Here is a 24637-nt window from a genome sequence, read left to right as displayed (position 1 = left end):
GGACCCTTTGGACCCTTGTTAGAAATGCACTTTCTTGGCCCCACCCAGACTTGCCTGGGAGCAAGTAGGGCAGTGCTTGTTTTGTAACAAGCTCCATCGGATGTTCTGATGTATGATAAAGGCCCACTGCTTATGGATGTGAAGTGAATTCCTAGCTGAGCCTTGCTTAACCCAGGGTTGTGGACCCACTCCATTAAACATGGAAAATCACCCAGGCCATGCCAAGGTAAAAGGGACTTACCTAGGGGAGAGGGGCAGCAGGGGCCATTAGCTGGACAGCAGAAGCATCGCCAGGCCTCATCCAACCCGTCCCCTGACTGGAAGCCCTGGAGCCACTGACCCCACAGGTGTACCCTGGTCCAGGTATACCGAAACTCGGCTGGCTGCGCTGCTGACCTAAGATGGAATGCAGGCAGCTTCGGGCAGGTGGTGAAGGAGGCCTAGTCTCCTTCACTGTCTCTCCCTCCAGCCCTGCTCCAGGCCTGGGGAAGCGCCAGACTCCAGGTCTAAAAATGGCAGGGGCTTTGGGACCTCAGGAGGAGAGAGGTTTAAAACCCCAAATCATCTTCACCTCATCTGCAGTTAATCCCTGCTACAGACTTTACCAAGAAAAGCAATGCAACCTGTTCCCATCATTTGTCTGCCAACGTATAATATATCCACGTTCAGATGAAGTTGCTGCTCCTGGACAAGCCCCAACCGCGGCCCAAATCATCACCATTCGGCGTCTCCATCATCCAGCAACCCCCACTGCCTCACATCCTCATGACCTGCAGAGCCGACTGAACCTTCTCTTTCGCTTTATTGGGTACACCAGGTGTGGGAGTTACAAGTGAACTCTATCCCGCGTGTCAGATGCAGTGTACTTGTGGGCCTTCTGTCACAGGAGCTCTGAAATGAACGGACCTCGCTTACATATGGTACAAACACAAGCAAACCAGAATACAATCAGGTGGTATCCCAACGTGGGTAACTTAAACAGTTAAATTACGAAGTCATTATTTTAAGCTCAAAATACTTCAATGAAAACGGCATACAAAAACCATATAAATTACATTTAAGGTCTGTACAGGATTCTAAAAAAAAAATAACAATGTGCTCTGTACAATGTTGCCTCCTTTGTAACATTCCAAGGCCCCAAAACACTTTCCCTTGAATTCCAGAAAACTGGGCAAAATACACATGCAGGATAATTAAAAAATTATTTCACAAGAATACAAAATCATGTGGGTTTCTTTTAAGGCACATAACGTTTTAATACAGAACTCCCATTCCAGGAGCCCCTTCCTCATCAGACCCTGACAGGTGGCCACTTCTTGTTCTCATTCATCTTTGGTGGGTGAGGGGAGACTGTTACTGGCAGGTGAGGGGCAGCAGAGAGAAAAGCAGCCTCCTCCATCCTCAGCCTGCAGCCCAGCCACTGGGCATCACAAATCCCAAGGTCCTAACTTGTTGCAGGCCGCTTTTTCCCAATGTTTGGACATAATCCATAGGCAATATGGAGAGAAGATGGTACCTAATTTCCTTCAAAGCACAAGCACTGCTCACTGATGTCGACCTCTGGGGAAATGTAGGTGGCACTGGGAGTCACCATGTGTCCTGCGGGGTTACTACCCTCGCCTGGTCAGGAGCCATTGGCCAAAAGACCCTCCAACCAAACAGGTGGGCACAGCGCGGCTCTGTGCACAAGAGGACTGCAGAGGAGGACCTGGCATGGGGAGGCTGCACTCCAGCTCAGCGGTTCCCGGGCTGCCCTCCACCCGAGGCCCGTGTCCGTCCACTCAGTGCCCGACGGCCCCATGGCCCTCAGGCTTCCAGCTGGACCTCGGCCTCGCCCATCTGCAGAGTGTCGTTGTCTCCCAGCAGCTCGGTCTCAGGGACTGAGCCGTCCTCCTCCTCCTCCGCTTCCTGCACGGGGCTCTGGGCCACGTCTTCCGGGACATTCTGCGCATCCTCAGTGCCCTCCGAAAGCAGGGCTGCCCTGTCCGCCACCGATGTATTGGAAGGCGCGGTGGTGACGTACCCCGTGCTGGTGGATCCGCTGCCGCTGTGATGGGAGCCGGGCTTGGGGACCATCTGGGCAGGCACCTGCTGCGGGGCCATCTGCATTGGGATCTGGACTGGGTAAAAGTTGGGCAGGTAGGCCCCATAGGCCGGCACCGGCTGGTACCCGTTGACCGGGATGTAGAGCTGGGGAGGGGGCACCATGGGTCTGATCTGGCCCTTCATGGGGATGAATTGGGGCTGCGGGAAGGGCTGGGCCTTCTGCTTGGGTCCCCCGTAGCGGGCGTTGCTGACGTTGCTGACCGGGCTGGTGCTCAGCGAGCTGGTCTGCGTGGCGTTGCTGGCGCCCGAGGTCTGGGCCGAACTGTTGTAGGTGGACAGGTTGCCCCAGGCGCGCAGCCGGCTGTGGATGTCCTTGAAGCGGGGCCGGCGGCTGGGGAACTCGTGCCAGCACTCGATCATCAGCGCATACACCCAGGCGGGGCAGTCGTCTGGGCAGGGCAGCACCTGCCGGCTCCGGACCATCTCCACCACGTCCTGGTTGGAGTGGCCGCAGTAGGGCTGCAGGCCGTAGCTGAACACCTCCCACAGGACCACACCGTAGGACCAGATGTCCGAGTCCACTGAAAACTTGCCGTACATGATGGCCTCGGGGGACATCCAGCGGATGGGGAGCAGCGCACTGCCTGTCAGCTTGTAGTAGTCTGCCGAGTACACTTCGCGGAAGAGCCCCAAGTCCGAGATCTTCACGGTCAGCTTGTCATACACCAGGACGTTGCGGGTGGCCAGGTCTTTGTGGACCACGTGGTGGCTGGACAGGTACTCCATGCCCGCGGCAATCTGCGCCACTACATGCACAAAGTCTGGGGGCTCCAGGGCGGACTTCACTGTGCGGTCGTCGTCTGTGCTGCCCACGTCCGAATGCGGTGAGCGCATGACCAGGAACTCGTGCAGGTCACCGTGTGGGCAATAGCTGAAGATCATGCTCAGGGGTTGGTCCTTGGTCACCACCCCCAGCAGGCAGACGATGTTGGGGTGCTGCAGCCGCGCCCGCAGCAGGGCCTCGTGCCGGAACTCTTCCCGGAGCGGACCCTCCGCTTTGTCCTTCAGTGTCTTGATGGCCACGGCCTGGGTCTGCTCACCCGGCGCCGGGCCAAACAGATGGCCTTTGTAGACCTTCCCGAACCGGCCCTCCCCAAGCTCCTCCATGAACCTCACGGTGGACAAGCTGATCTCCTTGAGTTTGGCCTGCCAAGAAGAAAAGCCCCAGTGAAACATTTCTGCCACCAAGACACCAGAAGGCAGAGCCAGACAGCTGGAGAAGGGGTCAGGTGGGGGCTCCTAGAGCCACTCCCTAGCCCACCAGGTTCAGTTTCAGCCTGCATCACACACTGCTCTCTGCTCTTAAATGTGCTTCAATGCCATGGGACTGCCTGAAACCTTCAAATGGTCCCAACCAGGCTGCAAACAATGCCACCACCCCAAGAAAGCATCACAAAGTGTGTGGGTGTGGGTGGGTGTGTGCACGCTGAGCTCCAGCTGTCCCAGGACACCCTCCCAGCTGTGTCCCCCACTGAGGGCCTTGGCTGCTGCTCCCTGCTATGTGCCCACCAACAGGCCCAGCCGCTTCTGCTCATCAGCAAGGCCCTGATGTCTATTTGTCTTGAACCCTGAGGTGTGCTTCCCACGATCTGAGTCATTTTTAGAGTTCAGGTCAGCTGCTCTCCAGATGCACCTCAAAGGGCCTGTCTTGCTGCTTCCTCTTGACTAGACTCTTCATTAGATGCCACGTGACAGAGGCACCACACTGGTGAAATTGATTCAAGTCTTGCATCTCTCAGCTTCTACAACTTCCTGCCCCTTCTGTGTGCCCAGCCCTGTCCTCAGAGGCTGTCTGAACCCAGGGAAATCTGTGTCCTCACCTGCTAAACCCCCTTCCACCCTGCCACCCCCTGCAAAAATTCAGTGATGCCTGGCTACAGAACTGAATAAGTCCAGCCTCCTCCACTTCAAAGCCCAGATTGAAATGATTTTTCCCCAAAACTTGCAAATAATGTAAATGCCCCTTCACTGAGGCTGGGCGAGCTTGGGGAAACCTTCTCCTGTGCTACACATTTCAGTTCGTTCTCACCATCCTAGGAGCCAGGTTAGGGGTGACCTGTCCCTACTACCACCTCTACAGGACTGTTGCTCTGTCCTTCCCTGAAAAACAAAACAAAGTCAGCCCAACCCCAAACTGACCAGAAAACAGGCCCTCATTCCTTAAAAATGCCATATTCGACCCTCGAGTTGTGGGGGCAATCTGAGCCCCTATTTTGTGTGTCCTCCTGAGGGGGCAGCTGAAGCACTGCAGAATGAGGAAAGCCTATTCCCAGCCCGTGATAATAGCGTGGGTCTCTGTCGAGGCAAAACAGTGAATTCCAAACTCACCTGCCATATATTTCCTAAGGAAGCAAATGTCCCAGGATATTTTAGAGAAGAAAGGACAAAAAGAAGGCCAGTTTAAAAGAATCATGTGTTGTGAATCAAGCAAATTAAGAAAGTGAGTACTGGGGGTAACCAATCTCCAGGTAGAGGTTAAGCCTGGGGGAGCAGCCTCTTTAAACAAATACTGGCACAGAGACCTGCTTGTGCTGGTTGATAAGAGGCATTTCCACATCCTGGCTGGGCGAGGCCATCAGCTGCCGCCGCTGTGGTGTAGAGGCAGAAGCCTTCTGTTTATTCCGGCACATGCAGACCAGGAAGAAAAGGCACGCGATGACAAGGGGAATGGCGATGCTTGGAACCAAGATGTACAGAATTCCCATCCTGCTGCTGTCCTGGGGACCTGTGAACAGCAAGGCATCCATGGTTTTTCTGAAAATACCCGCCCTTTTCAACTCAGAGTTCTCCACCAGCCCACTCCCACCTCCAACTAAAATATTTAAGCACTAGCAGATAGTTATGTAAGCTGCATGAAGGGACAAAATTACAACCCAAACCTCAAAAAACATTGTGTACCCCCGAATGCACACCATGTGAGGCATGACCTAGAACTCCCTGCCAGGGGAGCAATTCAGAACACAGAGCACAAACAACGGACTCTAAAGGTCTTACAGTAGCAGTCACCACCAACACGTTGCTTCCTAACCTGAATCCTGTTGGACATGGATGCTCTGACCTTTTCGTGTTGACTAAACTTGATGAGTTGACTAAACTTGATGAAACATAAGTGTCATGCTGATCCTCAGTGAAAGGAACTGGATATTGGGACTAGACATGATCCTTGACTTCATTCAACATTTTAGGGTTTTCCTCATGTTTATACAATGAACGTATATTCTTAAAAGGCAATCATTAAAAATGCACATGATTTAAAAGAGGACTGGCAGCCAACGGGTTTAACCCAACAATATGCAGCAGGGGTATACAAACTCTTGAAAAACAATGGGTAAGATGTACAAACACTGAGGCTTCAGGACGTTTTTCTTTCTTTTTTTTACTCTCTCTCTTTTTTTCCCCCTCTCTCTCTTTTTTTCCCTCTCTCTCTCTTTCCCCCTCTATGGTGAAGAGCAACGCACAGTCTACCCCTACAGGGTTCACAGAAAGCACAGAGGGCATTGGGCCGCAAGGCTGAAGCACCTCAGTGCTGCCCTCTGAGGGAGAGTTAAGGCTTCTTCTCTGTGATGCGGAAGCATGTTTTCCAAAGCCCCGCCCCTGAATGCCCCCAGCAGGTTTCATCTTAACCTTGTGAATAATTACACGGGAACTTGGGCTTCCCTATAACCAGTGGTAATGAGCTTTCCATCAGAAAGCAAACAAGTGGTTTCTGGTCCACATGGTCCCTTAAAGAGCTAACTCAGTTCTAAAAATCACCACTATCACCAGCACTGTCCCAAACCCAGTCTTGTTGCCTTGTCTCCAAAAGAAGATAAAAATCAAATACATCCACCCACAAAACCCTCCTGGTCCCCCACTCTGGAGGCAGATGTTCTCAAAGCCTCAGGGGCAGTGGAGATTCTGGGTCATTTTTCCTAAATAAGGGCTAGGAGGGAAATTTCATGATCCTCAAGCCAAGATGAGATGTGAGCACAATCCATAGTTTCGTATATCCATTTATTTTATCATTATCTTTTAAAAGTCATTAACAGAATACATGCTTATTAATAATTATAGTATTAGAGGAAACTGAATATTCTTAATAGGTAATTTGGAAATGGCAATCCACTCTAATATTCTTGACTGGGCAATTCCATGGGCAGAGGAGCCTGGTACTACAGTCCACTGGGTCACGTCAGACACAACTGAGCATGCACACTTTTCACTTCATACCATTGCTAACAGGTTGGTATTCACTTATTTTTTGATGTATATATTTAAGTTGAACATGAAATAACCAATATTCAACTAATTTGACATAGAAAAAGCAGCTCGTACAGTTTTTAAGAATAGAATTTAAATAGAACTCATTTAAAATAGAATCATATCATCCATATTTTCCTGCTCCTGGTTTTGTGGCAGAATAATATACTAGACCAGAAGGGCTTCCCTGGTGGCTCAGTGGTAAAGAATCTGCCTGCCAATGCAGGAGATGCAAGTTCGTTCCCTGGGTTGGGAAGATCCCCTGGAGGAGGAAATGGCAGTCCATTCCAGTATTTTTGCCTGGGAAATATCATGGACAGAGGAACCTGGCGGGCTACAGTCCTGGGGTCACGAAAGAGTTGGATGCAAATTAGCAACTAAGCAACAACAACACAATATACTAGACTATGTTTCTTGAAGAACACACAGTGCCAGCCATTCATCAAGAACTGCACATTGTCCCGCGGCACAGATGAACTGCTGCCTCATCCCCTGTTGGTAAACAACTGCCTGTTTATTTAGCTCTCAGAAGTGATTCTGCAACAAATACCCTTGCATTTCTGCCCGTTTAAGTGCAAATATTTCTGCAAAGTAAAATTCCTGTGGCATTGCCAGAGGAAAGAACATACATATTTCTTTATCTCTTGATTAAATTTTAATTACAAAAATAATAACTGCTCACTGTAAAAACATCTTGCAAGTATGCTAAGTCACTTCAGTCATGTCCAACTCTTTGAGACTGTGGCCCCCCAGGCTCCTCTGTCCATGGGATTCTCCAGGCAAGAATGCTGGAGTGGGTTGCTATTTCCTTCTCCAGGGGATCTTCCCAACCCAGAAACTGAACCCACATCCCCTGTGGCTCCTGAGTTGGCAGGCGGATTCTGTACCACTGAACCACCTGGAAAGCCCAGAGATAACGACGTCTATAAAATTTGCAACCATGAACTACACACTTTTCTTCTAGTTATAATTTAAGAGAGAAACTTCAGGGAAAACAATTAAGAGATTTAAGTTCTATTTTCTCCTCACTCTGCTAAGTCTACTTGTAACAGTTGAGCAGAGTGGGAGGTGAGGGAGGAGGAACAGGAGGGCTGCACCCCAACCACAGATGCTGGTCTCAGAAGCTGGTTGTAATTGCAATGGGAAGCATTTTCACTAATAGTGGGAAATGCTTGACAGTGTTCATTGAGAAACAAGATGCCAAACTGAATATCCCAAGACCACACATGGAATGACAGAAGGGCCCCCAAATGTAAACAGCAGTCTCTGCGGAGTGGTGAAACTAGAGGTGATTTGCACATTCTTCTTTAGTTTTTTTTTTTTTTTTCCCTTCTATAATTTAAAAAGGCCTGTAATGACCAGGTATTACTTTTATAACCAGCCACGACTTTACATAAAACAAATAATCATGGTGGTGAAACACGATGGGTGGGGGATCCCAGAGCTACCAGCCTCCTGGTACCATGTCATCACAAAGTACACCCCCCAGTCAACATTTTAAAAAAAAGAGAGAATACATACTACAAGAGGGTACGTCACACAGTTCCATGCGTACGTTTTTATTCTGCGTGAAGCACCAGGGGCCTTCCATCTGCCCTCCAGGGTTCCGGCAGTAGGCATGCCCCCCTCCGAGCTCCGGGAAGTCGGTGCTTGTCAGCTGGTGGCTGTGGGGGTGCTGCAGGGCCCACGGCTGGCACTGGTGCCCCGACTTGGTGGTGCTCGCCGTCCCTCTGTAATCCGTGCCTGAGCCATTGTAGCACTGATGATCTGAGAGAGAAGGTTTGTCAGGAGGCCCGAAAGTTAAGAGGAAGCAGCCCTCCTCTGTGGGTCCAGGGAGCACCCGTCTTCAACTATTCCAAAAAGGAAAAACCAAACCACCTCGCCAAATCGGAATTTCCAAAAGACCAAGGGATTGGAGGTAACTTCCAAGAAAAGAAGTCCTCAAGCCCACAAATTAAATGGATGGATGCACCAGGGACATATGTGGGGAAGAACCTGATCAGAAGTTTATGACCCTGAAATAGCAGGCACCCCCCCCCCCAACAATGACGATGTCAACCCTAACCTCACCTTCACTTGCATTAGAAACAAAACCAAACTATACAGGAGGGATGAGAAACTTCCAGACCTGGCCCCCAAACTCAGTGAGGACGGGGCTCAGCCTGCTGTGAGCAGAGCCCCAGCCCCCCTGGGAGCCCACTCCACTCCCAGGGGAGACCCAGGTCTCTTTGAGTCACACCTGGGATGTGTGTTTGTTGAAAACCAGTTACACTGTGCTTGTTGTGTGCAGGCACTGTGTTAAGAACTTTCTAAATATTAACTCATTTCATCTTCATTCCAGCTCCTGAGGTTAGTAGTTATTATCATGGTGTAATATGAGGAAACTGATATTTAAGCAACTTGCCAGGAGGTTCATGATGTCAGCTGAGTTGCCAGGCTTTGGATGGTGCAGTGGGTCTGGAGACCAGGCTCTGGCCACCCTGGTGAGGAGCCCTGCTGCTCTAGGGAACTCCGGCCTCACCAAGGAAGTGAGTATTTCCCAAGTCTGGGAGGAAGTCGACCTCTTTTCTGGGTCGGCTCCTCTCAAGGAGCACCACCATCCTCAGTCAGCTGCTGAGAGATGCTTGTGCACCACAGGGAAGGCTTGAAAGGGGGCTCTGTTTTCCCCTAAGCTCCTTTCTTGGAGGTAGGCCCAGAGTCCTCCCGTCTTGGAGAAGCTCAGTGTGCGGCTCACTGGGGTAGAGTGACTTATTGGGGATCCACAGACAGGCAGCGTCAGGAGGGCTGTGCGCCGGCAACTAGATGATAGGGAGTCCGCACCCCGGGGCTGCCCTACCGGAATGGGGTGGGTTTGTGGGACTTTCCTGGACGGCTGGAATTGGGTCCCCAGGTTCTAAGAGGCAGGACCCAGGTCCTGGGGGAGGACGAGTAGGGACTCACAGCGGCCCAGCCTCTCGGCTGGGATGCCAATGCGCATGCAGTTGGCGGCGTCGGGGCTCTCGGGCATGGGCAGCGCCTCGCACTTGGGCAGCTGCAGCCGCATGAGGATGAGCGGGTTGGAGCGCGCGATCGTGTACTCCTGGCGGCACAGGTCGCTCTCCAGCACCTCGCACTCGTCCCGGCACAGTTCGCGCGGCTTGGGCGCTCGGGATCGCGCGTCGCACAGCGGGAACACGAAGTGGCAGAAGGACGGGATGGCGAACTGCGAGCACTGGTCTGACAGGTGCGTGGAGGTGCCGATCATGGTGAAGGCGGCTGCGGAGGAGGCGAGGCCAGAGTTAGGGTGGGGTGGGCCCTGCTTCGGGGCAAACACCCTGCACGGCCACCCCTGCCCAGCGCCCCTGGTCCCATCTTCGGTCCAGGCCCTCGACCCTGCCCGGCACACTGGTTCCCATCTCTCATCTGTGCCCCACCCCCAGCCCTCCGGCTTGCCTTCTGCTGGCCCAGAGTGGCTCTCAGGAGAGCAGCACCCCAGGGAGCACATGGGCCGCCCAGATTTGCAACGGACACAGAAAGGCCCTGGTCCTAGGGCTTCCCTTATGAACATCAAAAATGAAACAAGAAAGGAGGAAAACCAGGCCACAGATCTCATCCCCCTAGATACTACTTCCAAGGCACAAAGATTCTGGTACCAGACCCCAAACCACTTCCTAAGGTCCTGTTATGAACCGGCTCTGCCAGTTGGTGGTAGGCAAAGCCATGGGCTGAGTGGCTTCTAGAAGGAGAGGTTGGAGAAGAGGCATAAGGTCGGAGCTTTGGTCTTCCTGACATCTTGGAGCCTGCGTGCAGAAGGGAGGCCTGGCCAAGGAGTGGACGACCCAGGGTATGAACACAGAGAGCCAGAAAGATGAACGATCAGCCCTGTGACCTGCGGCCCAAGGAGTCCATGACAATGGGAGTGGACAGCGGGGATTCCTTCCGGTGGAGTCTGGGGAGAGCCCAGAAGCAACCAGAGGAGGTTCAAAGTGGGGAGAGCGGCAGGGCTTTGTGAAGGAGAGCAGAGAAGCAAGCCATCACAGGAGTGTCTGGAGCCCAGGTCGGCTGGCTTGCTTTTAGGGGCGAGACATCACAGGATGGGGCTTGATGGGAAGAACTGACACCTGCATGGACAAAGGAAAGGGGTGGGGGCTGCAGAGACCAAGTCTGGGCAGGTGGATGGGAGCAGAGTTGCCAGTGGCAGGCGGGAAGGTGTGCACTCCAGGGCCCTTTGGGTTGTGGCAGTCAGCACTCAAAGGAAAGCATCACCTGCCCCATCTGTGCCCGCCCCACTTTGACCTGCGTAGGACCTGATTATAAGGATCTGACCCTGGCCAGCTACAGAGAGGTCCCTGTGCCTACACTCCCTGCTGAGAGAAGGTGAGAGAACCTAGAGAGATTGGAATTTAGTCCTTGGGACACTTCAGCTCCACCCATCACCTGTAGTGCCGTGCCTAGTGCGGCCAGCAGGTGGCACTGCTGGTACCCATTTCCCTCCAAAGACCCAGCAAGGTACCCATGGCTGGCACTGGGTTAGATGAGCTGGCATGGGAGCCCGGTTCTGGCCCAGCCCTTTCATTTACCACAGAACTGGCAGTCACTCAGTCCTTTCTGTACCTGGGTCTCTATCTGTCGAGTGATTTGTTGAGGCCACACTTTGGGAAATGGAAACCCACGTGGAGCCTATAAAATAGCGCAGGAGGTAAACAGCCCCTTTGGTCCAGGGGGCTCTGGTAATAGGCTGTCTCCATGCACCACACGCAGCACTGGGTGCTGGGAACTCTGTAGCGTGTTCGTCATGTCATCCTTAGCCTTCGGTCCCTTCTGGCCAATATTAAAATTGCAGAACAGACAGGTAAGAGGTTGAGGTGCAGGGTCTCTTAGGGTTGGCTGGCGAACTGGGTTTGAACCCAGTTCAGTCTCCTCATGTGAGCTGACAACTGACTCCCAGATCTGTCACCAGTTTTGGCCTCTACCCCCAGGCAGCGAAAGGCCTAAGAAAGCCAGAGGTGGCATCGCTTTGGGGCTATCAACTAAGGATGTGAAGGCCGCCCCTTACAGGACTGCTCCTCTCCCTGCCCCAGAGCCCATCACGTGAGGACGTAGCTCTGAAAGATGGTTCTAGGCATCACAGAGAGCCAACAACCCATGTGCTTGTTTTTGTTTACATCCAGCACATCACTTTGATGGTTCTGGGGCTCATTTCTGGGAAGCTTCCAGTGTCCCTGGAACTCGTTCTGACAAGCATTCTCTTCAAACAGACTGTCTCCACAACCAACACAGTTTCTAAACCATCAGTCAGGCAGTCTAGAGCAACTTCACATTGACATTTTCAAAAATACACAAATCTAGAGAACCCTCCTTCTAAACTTTTATCTTTAAAAAAGTGCTATAGCATGAGTCTGCTTAGATATCTGAGTTGTTATCCTTTAAACTTCCTGAAGAAACAACGGAGAGACAGCCCTGTGCCTTGAATCAGTGTTTGCCAATTAGTGGGATACACAATTAATTCTGGAGTCTGTGGCTGGTATTTTAAATGATGATTAGAATGGAACAGAGGATGTCAGAGTGCATGGTTTATATTAAGGCTGGAACCAAGTTTTTTCATTAATGAAATAAAACTGAAGGGATAAATTAGCTTGCACTGCCTTTGTTAAAGCGAATGTTGTTTCCTGTAACCCATTTCAGTTCTATGAAGCAGATATATATGGATACTAAGTCACGATGTAAAGTATACTTTATACTACGGGTTGTGATCAGAAAGTTCAAGAAGTTCTGCTTTAAATGGCATAGGGAGCTTTTCCAATGAGAGATACAAACAAGTTCAAAACATGTGCCCACTGGACCATTACGGCACCTTCCAGGATCTCGGAGTCCCATTACTGCCCTTCCATTTCTCACTGGACACCTGACCGTGTCCTCAGGGGTCTCTGTAGCCATGGGCCAGGCAGGTTAGACCTTAGACCCTCCAGACTGAGGGCGAAAGACAAAGCCAGGGTCAAACTGGACTTAGAAGAACATTCAGTGACACCTGCGTGAGTTTCTACCTGGGGTCCTCCTTTGTATCCCTACAGGGCAGTGCTTTGCCAGCCCCTCTGCAAATCCCTCCAGAATCTCCAGGGAGCCCACATCAGGGATCAGCCTGGGTCAAGAATCACTGTGCAGAGAACCTAGTTCAACTGGGACACTTGCCATCTTCACCAGATTCTCCTTGTTCCTTAAAGAGTCCAAGGAGAAAATGTGGGGTTTTGTGAGGAGAGCAGAGACGTGGGGTGGGGGGAGGGCTTTTCAGGGCCTTGGTTTAATTCATTTTCTCACTTCTTAAGGAGTTTCCCCCAGGAAGTTCTTAACATCAACTTCTTATATGACGGAAAACGAGCACGTTCACTCCTAAAGGATCTGAACCACTTCTCATACGGTGGAGCAGGTAACCAAAGACCTGACTGTGCCCAGAAACCAAGGGCTGATGGGGGTCTGAGTTCACTGCAATGTCCCTAGGGTACAGCTGATGGTCTGGAACTTCTGTACCCAATACCTAAAATCTGGCCCAGGTACTTTGTACTCAAGCCAGGATCCTTGTAACTCTGAGAAGGCATAAGAGCTAAGAAAGAACCGAGACTGAACATCACAGGTGCTAAGCTAAGAACCGAGACTGAACATCACAGGTGCTGGCCTGGCCATGTGGGTAGTGGAGGGAAACAAGACAGCGCAGGGCTTGGGAACCGCTCACCTGACTGCAGTCAGCGTCCACTCCAGGCAGACTGCGCTTGCTAATTTGCATATACAAATAGGAATATTTTAGGATAAACTGCAACCACTTCTGATAAAGGCCTCTGATTTCTCTTGCAGGAGACATGGCACAAGGATTCACTGGCCATGGTTGTAAAGGACAAAATACACAAATGAGATTGCAAACACACCAGCGGGGCGACAGGCAGCTGCATGCATGCTCAGTGTCTCAGAACAAAGGACTGCACTCCTACCTGTGATTCGGTTTTCAATCTCCCCCTGCATCTGAAGAGAGTCCACATAAATGGTCCGGTTCCCAATGAAACGCGCACAGGCAATTCCCCGGTAAGGCTGGCAGAATCCATCCTCATGGTAGTCGTCTCTGGGAAAAACACACGATCCGTGAGCACACTGAAATTATCCCCAAGGATTTTGTTTTTCTTGTTAAATCCAGCATCTGGTGAGCTAGCCATCTTGTCGCTTGGCATCTACCTGAATGCACTGAAAACTTCTGTCCACACAAAAACCTATGTGTGCGTGTTCAGTCATGTCTGACTCTTTTCGACTCCATGGACTGTAGCCTGCCAGGCTCCTCTGTCCATGGGATCTCCAAGGCAAGACTATTGGAGTGGGTTGCCATTTCCTATTCCAGGGGATCTTCCCAACCCAAGGATTGAACCCATATCTCTGTGTATCCTGCACTGGCAGGTAGATTCTTTACTACTGCACCATCTGGGAAGCCCACAAAAACACACACACAGACATTTATAGCAGCTTAATCCATAACTGCCAAAACTTGGAAGCAACCAATATGTCCATAGTGAATGAATAAACTGTGGCACATCCAAGCAATAGAATATTACTCAGCCCTGAAAAGAAAAGAGCGATCAAGAAAAGATATGAAAAAAAAAAAACATGGAGGCAACTTAAATGCATGTTACTAAGTGAATGAAGTCAATCTGAAATGGCTGCATGCATACGTATGATCCCAATTCTATGATATTCTAGAAGAAGCAAAATTATGGAGCAGTAAGAACATAGATGCGGAGAAGGCAATGACACCCCACTCCAGTACTCTTGCCTGGAAAATCCCACAGACGGAGGAGCCTGGTAGACTGCAGTCCACGGGGTCACTAAGAGTCGGACACGACTGAGAGACTTCCCTTTCACTTTTCACTTCATGCATTGGAGAAGGAAATGGCAACCCACTCGAGTGTTCTCGCCTGGAGAATCCCAGGGACAGCGGAACCTGGTTGCCTGCCGTCTATGGGGTCGCACAGAGTCAGACATGACTGAAGCGACTTAGCAGCAGCAGCAAGAACATAGATGAATGCCAAAGGGTTGGTGATGGGGGTTGGTGAATAGGAAAACAGGACATTTTTAGGGCAGTGGATCTACTCTGAATGATACTTTAATGGTGGATACATGTTATTATACATTCGTGCAAACCAGAGAACATGCAACACCAAGAGTGAATGAAGCTTATCGTAAATCATGCTGCTACTGCTCAGCCACTTCAGTCATGTCCGACTCTTTGTAACCCCATGGACTATAGCCTGGCCAGGCTCCTCTGTCCATGGGATTCTCCAGGCAAGAATACTGGAGTGGGTTGCCATGCCCTCCTCCAGGAGATCCTCCTGACTTCAGTTAATAATAATGTATCAATACTGACTGCTTTACAGCTGTGGTGTTGGAGAAGACTCTTGAGAGTCCCTTGGACTGCAAGGAGATCCAACCAGTCCATCCTAAAGGAAATCAGGCCTGAATATTCATTGGAAGGACTGATGTTGAAGCTGAAACTCCAATACTTTGGCCACCTGATGCGAAGAGCTGACTCATTGGAAAAGACCCTGATGCTGGGAAAGATTGAAGGGCAGGAGGAGAAGGGGATGACAGAAGATGAGATGGTTGGATGGCATCACTGACTCAATGGACATGAGTTTGAGTAAACTCCAGGAGTTAGTGATGGACAGGGAGGCCTGGCGTGCTGCAGTCCATGGGGTCGCAAAGAGCCGGACGTGACTGAGCGACTGAACTGAACTGAACTGGCTTATATTTATGTAACAAATGCACCATACTAACACAAGATGTCACTGATAGCGAAAATTGTATGTGGAGATGGGGGGGACGAGTACCTGAGCTTTCTCTATACTTTCTGTTCAATTTTTCTGTGAACTTAAAATTGACCTAAACTATAGAGCCTATTCATTAAAAAAAAAAATCAGCATCTCTAAGGCAGGGTGAGGAGGGGGGGAATGGAACTAGTTGAGTATGAAGGACTAGTTGAGTATGAAAGATGGATTGAAGGATTGAAAAAAACATGAAGCATGCACATAGGTGTGTACATGTTCATGCCTGTGTTCAAATATACACAGAATATTAACAGTCGATGTGTTCCGTCTTGGTCTTAAACTACATTGTAAACATTACATCTCTATTAACTTCCATTGTTTGCAAGCAAGGCGTCTATGAAGATGATGACCATTTGGAAACTGTGTTCTACCATTAAGCAATAGGAGAGAATTCTTTCAAATGGAGAAAGGCAATGGAGAGGATGCCAAAGAGTCAGGCAGGACCTCAAAGAGTTTGTACAGTCAGAAGTGCTCATTACACGACAGAGGAGTGACCTCATCATTGCTCCACAGCACAGACCATGTGTACAAATATGGGGGACAGGGAAGGAGACTCTCACAAGCACAGCCCTCCCTCTTGCCCCCCACTGCAACCTTCCCAGCCTGGAGGGAATAGCCTGTACACGTCCCTTTGGAGTCTGTGCTAAATTATTTTCAGTAAAACCTGTTAGTTCTGCCTTCGGCTGATGAGGTCAGTCATTCTAAGCAGATAGATGCTTTTTAAAGTGGCCCTGAGGATGCTCCAAGGAGACAGTAAAAGTGGGCTAAAGCACATATATCAGGGCTGCCATCCACTGTGGAGCACATGGGGTATTGTGCTCCCACAACAAGCTTCAGCACGTGCCTCAGGCCTGTGATCTGCTTGCTTTCCAGCAAATCTGCAACCTGCATAAGCCCCACACCTGTCATCCACGCTACATTGATTTAAACCATCCCCCAGTGAAATCTGGGTTGTGTCCAAATTCACCAAATGGACTTAAGAATCCCTATCTTAGCTTTCTCACAAATGGAAAGTCGGGACGCTTGTAACAGTGGAGACAATGGGTCTGGCAGGACACAGTCTCTTTAGCCGCCTCTGGCTCTCTCCCTCGTTTGCTGTCTTCCTGGCCCCTGAAGAAAATCTCTTTTTCAAAGAAAAGAACTTGGAGCCATAAATAATCTAAAACAGGCGATTCTGGTGTCAGTGAGAGCCGGGTGCCCTTTCTCTCAAGCTCACGGGCCATTATTTCTTTGGGTCAAGAATTCCTTAAACATCGTTTAAATAGGCAAGCACATGTGCTAACAATACACACCCAACCCACCTCTCTCTCTCTCTTTGTGAGCTGGCGTTAACTGCTGATTAAACTAAAACTAATGCCTACACTTGCCAAATACAGAAACACAAGTACAAGTCAACTTTGCCCTGGTGTTCGAGTTCCATGTCACTGTTTGCAGACTGGGTTTAGGGCGCTTGCCTGCTATGCCAGGAGGAACATTAAGATGTGCATTTTCTTATTAACATCAGCTCTACAGAGGATCAGAGAAGGCAATGGCACCCCACTCCAGTACTCTTGCCTGGAAAATCCCATGGATGGAGGAGCCTGGTAGGCTGCAGTCCATGGGGTCGCTAAGAGTCAGACACGACTGAGTGACTTCACTTTCACTTTTCACTTTCTTGCCTTGGAGAAGGAAATGGCAACCCATTCCAGCGTTCTTGCCTGGAGAATCCCAGGGACGGGGGAGCCTGGTGGGCTGCCATCTATGGGGTCGCAGAGTCGGACACGACTGAAGTGACTTAGCAGCAGCAGCAGCAGCTACAGAGGATATGAGATTTTATTCAGTTGGTCCCTTGGCTGACCCCACAAGAACAAGTCTTTTCCTTACTCTGCCTCAAGAGTCAGGGACTAGAAAGCCTGGTCTATCACTGTGGGCTTCTCTTTGGCCACTGATCATGTGCCCACAGGATTGGGGAAGCAACAAGGGTACAGGCAAGACACACTGAGAGGGGGCTTAAGGGCGACCACAGCCGCCTTTTTTTTTTTTTTAACTTTACAATATTTTATTGGTTTTGCCATATATCAACATGAATATGCCACAGGTATACACGTGTTCCCCATCCTGAACCCTCCTCCCTCCTCCCTCCCCGTACCATCCCTCTGGGTCATCCCAGTGCACCAGCCCCAAGCATCCAGTATCGTGCATTGAACCTGGACTGGCGACTTGTTTCAAATATGATATTATACAAGTTTCAATGCCATTCTCCCAAATCATCCCACCCTCTCCCTCTCCCACAGAGTCCAAAAGACTTTCTATACATCAGTGTCTCTTTTGCTGTCTCGTACACAGGGTTATTGTTACCATCTTTCTAAATTCCATATATATGCATTAGTATACTGTATTGGTGTATTTCTTTCTGGCTTACTTCACTCTGTATAATAGGCTCCAGTTTCATCCACCTCATTAGAACTGATTCAAATGTATTCCTTTTAATGGCTGAGTAATACTCCATTGTGTATATGTACCACAGCTTTCTTATCCATTCATCTGCTGATGGACATCTAGGTTGCTTCCATGTCCTGGCTATTATAAACAGTGCTGCGATGAACATCGGGGTACACGTGTCTCTTTCAATTCTGGTTTCCTCAGTGTGTATGCCCAGCAGTGGGATTGCCGGATCATAAGGCAGTTCTATTTCCAGTTTTTTAAGGAATCTCCACACTGTTCTCCGTAGTGGCTGTACTAGTTTGCATTCCCACCAACAGTGTAAGAGGGTTCCCTTTTCTCCACGCCCTCTCCAGCATTTATTGCTTGTAGACTTTTGGATCGCAGCCATTCTGACTGGCCCCCTTATTTCCGTGGGCTTCTAATCTGAATTTTAGAGAACGTCCAGAAACACAAACAGAAACGTTTGGACAGTGACATCCTCCAGGTTTCTGAATTTTGGGAGAACAAGTGAGAATTATTTGTCGGTCTCAAACAGTTCTGTCTTATCTTTACCTGGCATTGTTTGGGTCCTCTGAAGAGTGACAGAGCTGGAGAAAGTCTGTAAAACCGGTCATTCAGAGACCAAAGGAAAGTGCTGACACAGAAGCTGTCTTCAATAAAATCCCTTAAACCACACCAGTGAAACAAGCATGCTCACCAAATCTCAGAAATCAATATGATAGAAACTCAGTTTTGGAAATCTCCTTCATTCCTGATGCCACCAGGTACTAATAGCACAGATGAAGAGGAAACCTTTATAGCAACAAGTTCATAGTAGAGGAGGAGAGAGACAGAAATAACTACAATCTTAGGTTAAAAAAAAAAGCTATGGGAAAGGAGTTGGAGATTGGGAAGAAAAAGAAAAAGGAATCATTATACTGTGATAGAAAAGGCTTCTTCACAAAGGGATTAGGAGATGGTGGGCCACTTCAGCACCTTCCCTGTAATGGTACCTGCTAGAAACAAAAACTGGTTTGAAGAAAAGCTTACAAAAATTCCTTGTTATAAACAATGAATAATCTTTAAAGGAAAGTATGGCAACCCACTCCAGTACTCTTGCCTGGAAAATCCCATGGACAGAGGAGCCTAGTGGGCTACAGTCCATGGAGTCTCAAAGAGTCAGGCACGACTGAGCGACTTCACTTTCACTTTTCACTTTCATGCATTGGAGAAGGAAATGGCAACCCACTCCAGTGTTCTTGCCTGGAGAATCCCAGGGACAGAGGAGCCTGGTGGGCTGCTGTCTATGGGGTCGCACAGGGTCAGACACGACTGAAGCGACTTAGCAGCAGCAGCAGCAGGCTCCTTTGAGGTTGAAAAGTAATCAATAACCAAAACTCAAAGGTAGTTACAAATTGTGTAGGAAGGTAACTTTTCCCCCCAATTTTTTTTGTTAAAACTGGTTAAATAATTTCATAATTGTTACTGTTATTATGAGAAGGTCTGTTTGTCTGTGATAAATAGGCTTCCTGCTTGAGGAAAGCAGAGGAAGCAACATCTTTAACAAAAATGGATCCTAAACTCCATAAGCTTCAGATGACCTGCTAGTAACCTAGTAAGTTGATGTAACAAAACACTTTTCAGAAGGAGATGACAAAATCTAGAGTATAAACCACAATGTCTGGTGTACAATAAAAAATCACCTGTGAACGCATGTGAGGAGACAAGAAAATATAACCTATGGTCAAGAGAAACAAACCCAGATGTTAGACTTAGAAGACCAGGACTTTAAGGAACCAAAAGTATGGTAAACAATGTACAAAAGAAAGTATAATGAAGATATTAGTAATCTCAGGAGAGATGGAAACTGTAAAAGAGTCAATGAGAAGAACTAAAACATATAATCTCCAATAAAACATTTATGGTATGATACTAACAACAGATTGGATAAAATTAGAAAAAAAATTGGTCAACTTGACAGGTCAATGGAAAATTTCCAAACTGAAACAAAGAGAGACATAAAGATCTACAAAAAATTAAATAGAGCTTTAGTAAGTTATAGGAAAGTACAGGAGATCTAACACATACAATCAAATTCCAGGAGGAAAAGGGAGATACACAGAGTTGGGGGGAAAGTTTTGAAGAAATGATAGCCAAAATTTCCCCAAATTTGATTAAAATACAGTTACACCAATTAAAGAATGTATGTGAAAAGTGAGCAGAATAAATACAAAGGAAAGCATGCCTGCTGATATCACAGTCAACTTGCTAAAAACTTAGGATAAACAGAAAAGGGAGGAAATAAAAAATAATGGCTGATTGCTCATCAGAAACAATGCAAAACAGAAGATGGGAAAATGACAGCTTCAGTGTACTAGCAGAGAAAAATGAAATGTGAATCTGGAATTCTATACTCAGCAAAAATATCTTTCAAATAAAAGGGCCTATTAACCAAGAGACATAACATGAATGAACCTAATTATCAGAGTTTCAGAATTAACAGAACTAGAGGACAAAACAGAAAAATCCATAATTACAGTTGGAAATTTTAATACCTGTCTCTCAACAATTAACTGAGGTAGACAAAATTTAGTGAAGAAACAACAGAAACACTAACCACCCCCTTGACCCTTGGATATCTGTAGAACAATATACCCAATAAGACAGCATACATGTGTCAGCATACATGGCAGTTCACCCAGACAGGCCATATGCTTTTCATAAAATAACTCACAATAAATTTTAAAAAGTGAAAGCATAAATTTCTGATTACACAGAATTAAGTTAGAAACCAATAACAAAAATACATTTAGAACTTCTCCAACTGTTTGGAAATTAAGCAGCACACTTCTAAATAACCTTTATGCTCAAAAAAGAAAATGTAAGAAAAATTAAATAGTATTTTAAATGGAATGAGAAAACATAAAATATGAGAAATGAAAACAGGATACCCCAAATTGTGGAATGTAGCTAAAAGAGTAATTAAGAGAGAACTTTATAGCCTTGCATGCTTAAATTTGGAGAAGGCAATGGCACCCCACTCCAGATAAGATTTTACACCTTAAGAAGTTGGAAAAAGAATGTCAAGTTGAACCTGAAGTAATTAGAAGCAAATACTAATGGTGAGAGAGGAAATCAATAAAATAGAAAACAAACAATAAAAAAATCAATAAAGCCAAAAGTTGATTCTTCAAAAATTAATGAAATTTCTGCTGCTGCCGCTGCTAAGTTGTTTCAGTCGTGTCCGACTCTGTGTGACCCCATAGATGGCAGCCCACCAGGCTCCCCTATCCCTGGGTTTCTCCAGGCAAGAACACTGGAGTGGGTTACCATTTCCTTCTCCAATGCAAGAAAGTGAAAAGCGAAAGGGCTAACACTGAGAAAAAACTGATTAAAAGAAAGCATACATTACCAACACCAGGAATGCACAAGGGGACTCACCAAAGACTTTGAAGATTTAATGACAATAAGAAATTTATGAACAAATAAATGAACATACCCAACAACTTATAAAAAGATGATAAATGACAACATACCAAAATAAGTACAAATAGGAATAAAAACTCAGATTAGACCCAAATCTCTTGGAGAACTTGGAGTTGTAATCAGAAACCTTCCCATGATTAAAACTCCAGTCCAAAATAAAAGAAAATGGTGAATTCTATCTAGTATTTAAAAAAGAAACTTCAGCAATTTTAAATAAACTCTTTCAGAAGATAAAGAGTAAGATGTACTTTCTAGTTCATCTCACAAGGCAAACGTACCTAGATACAAACAGCTGACAAGTATGCTCCAAGGACATTATAGGCCAGTAGACCTCCTGATCAAAAGGGCAACAGGATCCACTAAACACTAGCAAACTAGACTGAGCAAAATAAAAAGACAATATAGAAATGGGTAGTGAGCCAAAATGGGTTAACCCAGGAGCACAAAGTTACTTCATTTAAAAAACATTTAAAAAACAATTATTGGAAACACAGAGTCAAAGAGAGAAACCATGTATTAATTTCAGTTAATATAAAAAAGTCTTAGTCGCTCAGTCCTGTCCGACTCTTTGTGACCCCATGGACTGTAGCCCGCCAGGCTCCTCCATCCATGGAATTTTCCAAGCAAGAATACTGGAGTGGGTTGCCATTTCCTTCTCCAGGGGATCTTCTCAACACAGGGATCGAACTCAGGGATCAAACCCCAGTCTCCCGCATTGTAGGCAGACTCTTTACCATCTGAGCCACCAGAGAAGCCCTAATATAAAAAAGGCAGTTGACAAAACCAATACTCATTCATTTTCAAAACTTTCAACAAAGAAAATAACTTTGTCATTCTAATAAAAAGGCATCTATGAGACAGTCACAATGAATTTCTTACTTAATGGTGAAATAAGGAATATTTTCCCATAGATATAAGACAAAGATATCTGCTCTTACATTTTCTACCCAACATCACCATGAAATTCATAATCATTACAAAAAGGAGATAGATAGAGGAGAGATGGTAGATAGATAAATAGCTGACAGATTAGAAATGAAGAAAGAAAACTGTCTTCAGTCATAGATGACACAAAAATATACATAGAAAATTCTAATGAATATATTTAAAAACTATAAAAATTAATATGGATTTCATAAAGTCACATAAGGTCAATATAATCAATTATATTTTTACATTTGAGCAACAATTAGCAAATGAAATTTTTTTCAAACATCATTTACAATAATATTAAAAATATACGGAGGAGTAGTCAAACTATAGAAAGAAAACAATGGTGATTGTCAAGGGCTGGGGAGGGTGGAAATGAGGGTGGTTATTGTTTAATGGATATAGAGTTTTAATTCGGAAAGATGAAAATGTTCAAGAGGGATGTGATGATGGTTGCATAACAATGCATATGTGCTTAATGCCTCTGAATTATGCACTTAAAACGTTTAAAGTACTCAGAAATAAACCTAACAAAATACATACAAAACTTCCACACATAAAACTTCAAAATATTGCAGAGAGAAAGGAAAGAAAATCTAAATAAACAGAAATACATACCATGTTCATAGATTGGAACACTAGTAGTTTAAAGAAATCAAGTCTCACAAAGTGCAGTATCACCCCATGAAAATGCTAGCAGGCTTTCCTCACAAACTTCCTTTTATTACAAAATAAAAAATAACTACATAATGAGAAAATGTATCTTAACCAAGCGAGAAAAATTAATATCGCCAATAAGGGGCAAACTGATTAACATCACCAATAAGGGGCAAATTGAGAGAAAAATTAACATCACCAATAAGGGGTAAACCTTTAGATATGATACCCTGAGAAGGAAACATCACTTATGTTATTTCAGTAAAAAATGTATAAATAGAATGTAATTGTGAGTAAACATCAGTCAAACTGAAATTTAGAGATATTCTACACAATAACAGTTCTTCACTTATCAAAAATCTTAGTGTCATGAAAGGTCTAGGAACTACTGCAGAGTATAGAGGACTAAGGTAACATGGTGAGGAGCCTGAATCCAGGAGCAGGGGATCTAAAGAGCATTACTGGGACAATGAAAGATACTGGAGTATGACTGGCAATCCAGACACCCTTAAGATGAAGCTGTTGTTCTGTAAGGAAACATTGTTGGTCTGATGGAATATACACCGAATTGTTAAGGGGCAAAGTGGTATAATGAATGCAACCTACGCGCAGATGTTTCAAAAAACAATACTGGCCAACAGCTACAGAGGGAATGATAAGCCTATGGCAAAATGACAAAAATTGGTCAACCTGGGTAAAGACATATGGCATTAGTTATTACTATTCTTGTAATGTTTTTATAAATCTGAAGTTATTTCAAAATCAAAAGTTAAAAACATCCTAGTAGGCACTTTGGTAGAAATTGGCAAACTAAATCTAGAATTTAAATGGAAATGTGAAGGTACTAGAGCAGCCAGAACAATCATGAAAGAGAGTAAGAATGATGGAAGATTTCACACCTTAATTTTAAGACTTATATTTATCAAGACAATATAGTATTGGAATATAAGGATAGATCAATAGAACATAACAGAGAATTTCAAATGTATCTTCATATGTAGTCAAGTGATTTTTAATAAATATACTGAGGTATTCAAAGAAGACAGGATAGTCTTTTCAAAAATGATGTCAGAACAACTGGATTTTTATATGGAAAAAAACAAACTCATTAACTCACACTATTAACTCACATTAATGGTGTGAGTTAATGGTGTGAGTTAACCCATTAATGGTGTGAGTTAATGGTGTGAGTTAACCCATTAACTCACACCATACACAAAAATTGCTTTGGAGATGGATCACAGACTTAAACATAAAAGCTAAAATTAAAAGCTAGTAGATGGATACACAGGAAAAGTATCTTTATAGTATTTAGATAGGCAAAAGCAAAGATTTCTTAGACATGGGGCTTAAATGAAAAAAAAATGATAAATTAGACTTACCAAAAATAAAATTTCCTGCTCATCAAAAGAAAGCGTTAAGAAAGTAAAAAAGACAAATCACAAGCTGGGAGAAAACACTTTATATATCTGACAAAAGAACTCCCATAACTCAATAGGCAGACATACAACACAGTGAAAACTGGACAAAAGAACTAACAGATACTCCACAAAAGTGTGTCCTTAGAAGATGGTCCCATTTTCAGTGATTGAGGAAATGTAACTGAACCATGATGAATCATCGCAACAAAAGGTACTAGAATGGCTACAATTAAATGACAATATCAAACGTTGGTAAGGATGTGGAGCAACTGGAACTCTCATATACTGCTGATGGCAGTGTAAAATAGGACGATCACTTTGGGGAAGAGTTTGGTTATTTCTTATACAGTTTATATATACACATACCATCTGACTGAGCAATCTCATACCTTGGATTTATCCTAGAAAAATGAAAACATGTTCCCTAAATTAAACATCCATAGCAGTTTATTTATATAACTGCTCCAAACTGGAAGCCCAAATGTTCATCAATGGGTAATAAACACATTGTAATATCTTCATACAACAGACACTTATGAATAAAAAAGAATAAACCAC

At 46.0% G+C, this 24637-nt stretch overlaps 1 protein-coding gene across 1 annotated transcript in view; it reads right to left on the bottom strand.

Annotated features, from left to right (window-relative positions):
* Positions 1-621: 621 nt before the first annotated feature.
* The window catches only part of ROR2 (receptor tyrosine kinase like orphan receptor 2), a 241976-nt gene continuing 217960 nt past the window's right edge, over positions 622-24637 (bottom strand). The window contains exons 5-9 of the mRNA XM_055579113.1: positions 13305-13432; positions 9286-9600; positions 7867-8112; positions 4629-4831; positions 622-3252 (exon numbers count right to left, since the gene is read on the bottom strand). Of these exons, the coding sequence (XP_055435088.1) occupies positions 1807-3252; positions 4629-4831; positions 7867-8112; positions 9286-9600; positions 13305-13432 (2338 nt within the window). The 3' untranslated portion in view covers positions 622-1806. The remainder of the gene's footprint in view (positions 3253-4628; positions 4832-7866; positions 8113-9285; positions 9601-13304; positions 13433-24637) is intronic.

This window comes from Bubalus kerabau, chromosome 4 (genome assembly GCF_029407905.1).
Source record: "Bubalus kerabau isolate K-KA32 ecotype Philippines breed swamp buffalo chromosome 4, PCC_UOA_SB_1v2, whole genome shotgun sequence".
In the NCBI taxonomy this organism is placed as follows: Eukaryota; Metazoa; Chordata; class Mammalia; order Artiodactyla; family Bovidae; genus Bubalus; species Bubalus kerabau.
The sequence above is the reverse complement of the archived record's forward strand: the minus strand, read 5'-3'. Positions and strand labels throughout refer to the sequence as shown.